General features: G+C 38.0%; 1 protein-coding gene across 1 annotated transcript in view; it reads right to left on the bottom strand.

Moving 5' to 3' along the window:
• The window catches only part of cmya5.L (cardiomyopathy associated 5 L homeolog), a 50148-nt gene that overhangs the window by 3080 nt on the left and 39965 nt on the right, over positions 1 to 7103 (bottom strand). Inside the window, exons 10-13 of the mRNA XM_018265518.2 lie at positions 3888 to 4035; positions 1517 to 1650; positions 1259 to 1358; positions 448 to 624 (exon numbers count right to left, since the gene is read on the bottom strand). Of these exons, the coding sequence (XP_018121007.1) occupies positions 448 to 624; positions 1259 to 1358; positions 1517 to 1650; positions 3888 to 4035 (559 nt within the window). The remainder of the gene's footprint in view (positions 1 to 447; positions 625 to 1258; positions 1359 to 1516; positions 1651 to 3887; positions 4036 to 7103) is intronic.

Below are 7103 nucleotides of genomic sequence, written 5' to 3'. Positions count from 1 at the left end.
TTCTGTCTTCTATCTGTACTGCCAGGGTATTATACTATCCACAACGTGCTCTCATTATAGTGAATGGAAGGGCAATTTTGAGTGTTTTGTACACCACCCACAGATAGGGTTGCCACCTTTTCTGGAATAAATACCGGACTTCCTATATATTTATCTTTTTTCCCTATAAATAACATTGGGATCAACCATAATTTTTACTGGTCAGGCCTATAAAATACCAGCCAGGTGGCAGCCCTACCGACAGGGCTACCAATCTGAATCACCCTGTGTGCCATTTCCCTAAAAGGATACGCATCATTTTCATCAACGGTAAAAGTATCTCTGTGTACCTCCTGAATAGTTTTGGTGTTGCTCGAAAGCATTTTGGCTAAGACATAGTTAAATCTAGAAACACATTTTGCTTTGTATTTTCTCTTTTGGTATATAAAACAAAACAAGTTGTTTTACCTTGTAGAGGTGGAGCAGCACTGCATACACCATGATGTACTGTCATGTTCCAAGCCATATTCTTCTCTAGCAGGTTGAAAGGTGGCACCTATACTGTAGCCTTCGCACCCTGCAACTGTCATCTCCCAGTAATGGCAGCCTCTAGCAGGCAGCACCTCCCCCAGCACCAATGGAATCCTAGAAAGTAAAAACCTTTTTTGTAATATTTGCAATTAAAACCAAAAAAAAAAAATCAATGTCAGTCACGTAAACCCAACATAAATTTATATATGTTAAGAAAGAAAAAAATCCAACGTTTCGAGCACAAAGAGTTCTCTTCCTCAGGGACAAACCCTGAGGAAAAGCACTTTATGTGCTCAAAATTTTTTGTAATAAAATGTTTTCCTTTGTATTAAGTCCCAGTGAGTGCGGTACTCTGTTTCCTCATTTATTTTATTTGACCAGCACTCGGGCAGTTAACTACATTTTTGCAAGGTTGTGCTCCTATCTGCACATACTGTGTATATATATATATATGCTGAATTAAATAGTCAGTCCATTGATTCACACGAACCTTCAGACTGTCAAAGGGGTTTATGAATTCAGTGCAGTGTACAAATTACATTTTCTTAGGTTAAAGCCAGATGATATAGTTTCTATACTGGGTTCCCTATAGCAGTATTTTCATATTTCCTTCTTTTGTTTTAATTCTTTATGTGACATGATGAATTGTGCTATTTTTCTAAATGTGGTATTGCCCTGCTATATTTACTGTGCCTTATGTATTTATTTTGCTCTAACAAAATTAATAAAACAGAAAGCCGACACTAACCCAGTTATCTCACTTTGCTCTGAAATACTAATATTTGTTCCGTCTGATGAGAGCTCCAATACTGGGTGTGCAGTATCTGTCAGTAAGTGAAATCTCGTGCCTGCAAAAGATCCAAAATGATTATAAGCAACCAACACCAAGCATGAACCACCGGTAACATAAACATTAACACTGAAGATAACAAAGAATTGTATAAGCAGGAGTCTATCGTGCAGGGTGATTCTGTACGTAGTAGCCAGTGATGGAGAATTGCCTTACCTTTGGTTGAGATTAGGGCAGCTTCACTCTGCTCACTTGTCCCAGCGACGTTAGCAGCTCTCACATAGAAGAAATAATTCTCATTCGGTTGCAAAGATACTTTCAACTGCTGGTCTTTGATTCCAGCAATGGACCTGAGAATAAGTAAGGGTGTACAACAGGTTAGTGGTTTGTCTTGAGAAGCATCTGTTGCTTAAAGAAACCCAATACTTTTATTTTAAACACACCCAACAGATACCTAGCACAGTTCATCAGTTTTGTTATGCTGATTTAAAGGAGAACTAAAGAAGAGAAAATAAAGTAGGCTAGAATTCTGCTGGATAATTTATAACGACCCCTAAGCTTAGCTTCTCAATAGCTGCTCAGAGCCCACTGAGCCTGTGAGCGTCGCAGACACTTTCCAAGATGGTGACCCCCCCTGTGACAAGTTTGAAGTCCTGGATCATTGCTGCTATTGACAAGCTGAAACTTTAGGCTGGTGCAATAAGATCATTATATAAAACATGCTATTTTTAGCCATATTGATTTTTAGGGTTTAGTTCTCCTTTAAGAGTTAGGCAATGGCATTAGTAAGCTTTAGGTTTTGTTTGTACAGGTATAGGATCCCTTATCCGGACACCTGATATCCAGAAAGCTCAGAATTACGGAATGGCTGCCCATAGACTCCATTTTATCCAAATTTTTAAAAAAGGATTTCCTTTTTCTCTGTAATAATAAAACAGTAGCTTGTACTTGATCCCAACTAAGATATAATTAATCCTTATTGGAAGCAAAACCAGCCTATTGGGTTTATTTAATGTTTAAATTAATTTCTAGTAGACTTAAGGCATGAAGACCCAAATTATGGAAAGATCCATTATCCGGAAAACCCCAGGTCCCGAGCATTCTGGATAACAGGTCCCATACCTGTACAAGAATATTCCTGTCTACCTACCCTTTCATTCAGCCATGATGTACATTTTTCCTCAACGGAAACCTAGTTTAATGTTATTATGTCAAACAGTTATGGGATCCCTTATCTGGAAACCCGTTATCCAGAAAGCTTCGAATTAAGGGAAGGCTATCTCCCATGGACTCCATTTTAATCGGATAATTCAAAATTTTAGAAATGTTTTTCTTTTTTTTTGTAAAAATAAAACAGTACTGTGTACTTTATCCCAAAGTAGATGTAATTAATCCTTATAGGAGGCAAAACGTATTGGGTTTCATTAAAGTTTACATGATTTTTTATTAGACTAAAGGTATGGAGAGATCCGTTATTTGGAAAATTCCAAGCCCCGAGCATTCTGTATAACAGATCCCAGACCTGTATGCTATCCTTTGTGAATACAGACAATATTGACAGCTCATTGGCTTTATTCTATAGGGTATCCACAAATCCCATATATTCTTGCATGTGACACCACTAGGTATATACTGATACCTGGCCATATATATCAGTTGGGCAGGCTGTGGTTTGGCCTGATTCCTGGGCCAACAAGCTGTCGACTAGGAGTGGCCACGATGACAGCTAATATTGGTCTGTGTATGATCAGCTTTATTCATCTGTGTGTGTGATTTGAGGAAAGCTGGCAACAGACAAGTACAGTGGGTCATAAGTTAAAGGTTATAAAGACAAACAAAGAAAAAATCTAGATATGTAGTCTAGTGATGTGCCCGCGGGTTGGGCGGATTTAGGCCGACCTTGCATGCTTCTTTCTGGGTCACAGGCGGTGCGGGTTGAGCGACCTTCCAAATACCGGCTTTCGACTTCCGGGTTGAGTTTTTATAGACGCACACCATCCCTTTGTGACTTCATCTGCGGGTTGGCGCAGGTCTATAAAAGGAACCCGGAAGTCGGCTCGGGTGGTGGGTGGGTCTGGAAAAGCCCAACCCGCACATCACTGACATAGTCATAGGCCTAGGTCATGCCTATGATGTAACTTTGGAGACTAAACGTGTCAGGATGTTGATGTTTTTAAACTGCGGAAATAAAGTCGATCTTTTATACAATGAGTGGCATACGGAGTGCTTGCCAATTTTTTCTTTGATTTCGCTTAACTCCAGCTACGGGTTCGGGGCGATGCACCTGGGCCACTCGTTGCATTTCCTATTTCAAGATTCATGCTTTGTGTTTGTGAACCCTTGAGCGTGAGACCTGGGGTATATACACCCAGGTCAGAGAGTCTACGGAGTGAGCAATTCATGCTATTGAGGAAGTTAACGCTATCCAAATGGATTCTATAAATATAATTTTTTAATATAAATACATATTTTGAGCCAAGCTATTGACTATAAACATAAACAAACAAGGGTGCTTCCCTGCATTAGTTCTTTGTTATGAAATGATATCATGGGAAGATAATAGAAATAGCTTCTTTGTTGTGGTTACCTCAGTCCCTCTCCCTCTGATGGATACTGTTTGCACCACTCTAGGGTAAATGATTCTGTGGATTCAGGATGTGCTGTGCTCCATCTGACGATAGCAGTGTCCCAGCACACTGTACACTCCTCTGCCTTGATTATTGGGGTAGATGGAGCTGAGGATGGAACAACCATGTTAGCAATTAGCACTTAACAATATGTCATAAATACACAGTATACACAAATATATATATACAGTTTAAACACGAGGGCCATTTATTATTACCTAGGGCACAAGTGCTGGAATGCTAAGGGGTGAAACAGAGTCCAGTCCCTACCACCTGCATTAGGGCATCAATGTGAGCTGTGTGTCTTGACGCTCCCTATCTTGCACCTCTGAATGAAGCACAAGTTAGGGGCAGTGTGGGGGAATGCCTGGCTGCATGCCTCCCCCTGCCCTCCACTCTATCCAGGGGGCAAGCCGAAACAGAAAGCAGAGGTCTGCACTGCAGAAGACAATGTGCAAAAAAGCCTACGGCATAGAGGCAGACAATATTTTATTGACAGCTGAGTTTCTTAAATGAGCTTACAAGAGCTATGAATGCTTTAATAAAAAATAGAAATTGGATTTCATGTTTAACTTGAAAAGGACTTTTAATTTTTTTTTACGACTGTTGATCACCTGTGTGATAATGAGAGATGATTGGTGTTTGGGTTCAGCAACAGAAGGAAACCAAAGACAGGTGTCTCGATTCTGTCTGCCTCTTGCCAAACTGTTATTCAATCTCATCGACTGGTTCCTCTGTAATAGTCTTCCTGAACTCTCTGCCTCCCTTAGGAATCTCCGCATACATATCTGAATGTGTTGCACATAGAAAGATTTATATTTATAGACAGAGTATGGATTACTGGGTCAGTTTCCAATTAGCTGTATCCTAAGTAAAGTGGTTACTGTGCATGTGCAAGAGGAGCGGTCTGTGACCCAGTAATGCAGCATCACATAGGGGCAGATTTATCAAGGGTCGGATTGAAAATTCGAATTCTAATTTTCGATTATTTTTTTTTATGGTCAAAACTGTCAAATTTGACTAGGGTGTTATTCAAATTCAATTCGAGTTTTTTTGTTTTTTTTGTGAAAATTCTAATTAGATTTTACACTTATTGTTCTCTGGCCCTTTAAGAACTCAAATTAGACTATTCACCACCTAAAACCTGCCGAATTGCTGTTTAAGTCAATGGGAGGAGAGGTCCAGGGATCAACGGACATTCATAAAACCCCAGGTCTCGAGCATTCTGGATAACATGTCACATACCTGTATTAATGTTCAAGTGGTGTTTTTCACAAAAATTAAAATTTTTGACTTGATTTTTTTTGGTCAAAAGTCACATTTTGGGGATTAAAAAAATAGATTTTTTTTCAAAATGTATTATACTCCGACCCTAAAAATAGCTTGAATGTGAAAAAATACACCATCTAAAATCTGTTGAGGTCATGTAGGAGTCAATGGCAAATCATGTAAGCATTAAATAAACCCAATAGGCTGGTTTTGCTTCCAATAAGGATTAATTATTTTGAATCATATGAATTAATTAATTAATTGAATTAATTCATTTGAATCAAGTACAAGGTACTGCTTTATTATTACAGAGAAAAAAAGTTTGGATAATTTGTATAAAATTGAGTCTATGGGAGATGGGTATTCCATGATTTTTTTTGCATTCAACTAAGTGCACAAAAGCAGTTATGTCCCAAATAGGGATGCACTGAATGCAGGATTTGGTCGGGATTCGGACAGGATTCAGCCAGGATTCAGAGAGGCCAGGACTGCATTTCCCTGGGCGTATAGAGATTCCGACATGAAAATAATATGAGCAATCCGATGAATTCCAAAGCCTTGATCATGATGTAAAAATGATGTCAATGGTAAAATAGAAAGGCTATTGACTGCATACCACTGCAACTTTAAGGGGGTTATTTATTAAGGTTCCATTTGTGTTTTCCATGAAAATTCGAGTCTTCAAGTTCATTTTTTTTGGTCAAAACTCACATTTTCTGTTTTGTTTTTTTTTTGAAAAAAAATATTTAATCAAATTTTTCGAGATGTATTATACCCTGACTCTGGAAATAGCTCAAATTCAAAAATACACCATCTAAAACCTGTCATGGTCATGAAGAAGTCAGTTTGTATGTTTGTTTACATGTAGAAGTCCATGGTAGAGGTCCCTTGAACCATTGGAAGATGTTAATAGCCTGCATGATGTTAACGTTTTTTTCTGAGGGTTTTGGCAGAAAACTCAAATAATTTGAGCGATTCTAGTTTGTCCCACGGAAAACCCGATTAATTAGAGTTTTAGGGTTTCGCAACTCGTTTCCATTCGAGTTTTTTCACAAAAATGATTTTGATATAAGCTTTATCATACTGAAGTAAGAAACTTTCTAAATGCAATCAATTAAATATTCTGCATAGCTTCTGAAATAATCAAGTTTATATTCACTATCCCTCTCTCAGCATCTGTTTCTGTTCATTCTGTCTTCATGCAGCAGTTGGGTGTCAGATAATCATTGACAGTTAGATTCAATATATCTTATGGGGGGGGGGGGCCCCTTATGAGTTAAAAAAAACTTGGGGCCCCAACAAAAAAAAATGTAAAAAAAACTAAAAAATAAACAAACATTGGTGCCAGGGGCCCCCTTATAAGTTAAAAAAAACTTGGGGCCCCAACAAAAAAAAATGTAAAAAAAACCTAAAAAATAAACAAACATTGGTGGCAGGGGCCCCCTTATAAGTTAAAAAAAACTTGGGGCCCCAACAAAAAAAAATGTAAAAAAAAACTAAAAAATAAACAAACATTGGCGGCAGGGGCCCCCTTATAAGTTAAAAACAAATTGGGGCCCCAAAAAAAAATTTGGAAAAAAAAAATTTTTTTTGAAAAAAAAAAATGGTGGCAGGGGCCCCCTTACAAGTTAAAAACAAATTGGGGCCCCAAAAAAAAATTTAAAAAAATAATTTTTTTTTGAAAAAAAAAAAAAAAACTGGTGGCAGGGGCCCCTTACAAGTTAAAAAAATTTGGGGCCACCAAAAAGAAAATTAATTTTTTTTTTAAAAAAAAACCCAAAAAAAAACAATGGTGGCAAGGGGCCCCTTACGAGTTAAAAAAAAAATTGGGGCCCCAAAAACAAAAGTTTTAAAAAAAAGATTGGTGGCAGGGGCCTATAGAATATTAAAATAATACATTGGTGGCC

The sequence above is a fragment of the Xenopus laevis genome, chromosome 1L (genome assembly GCF_017654675.1).
Source record: "Xenopus laevis strain J_2021 chromosome 1L, Xenopus_laevis_v10.1, whole genome shotgun sequence".
Classification (NCBI taxonomy): domain Eukaryota; kingdom Metazoa; phylum Chordata; class Amphibia; order Anura; family Pipidae; genus Xenopus; species Xenopus laevis.
This window is presented reverse-complemented; position numbering and strand designations above follow the sequence as displayed.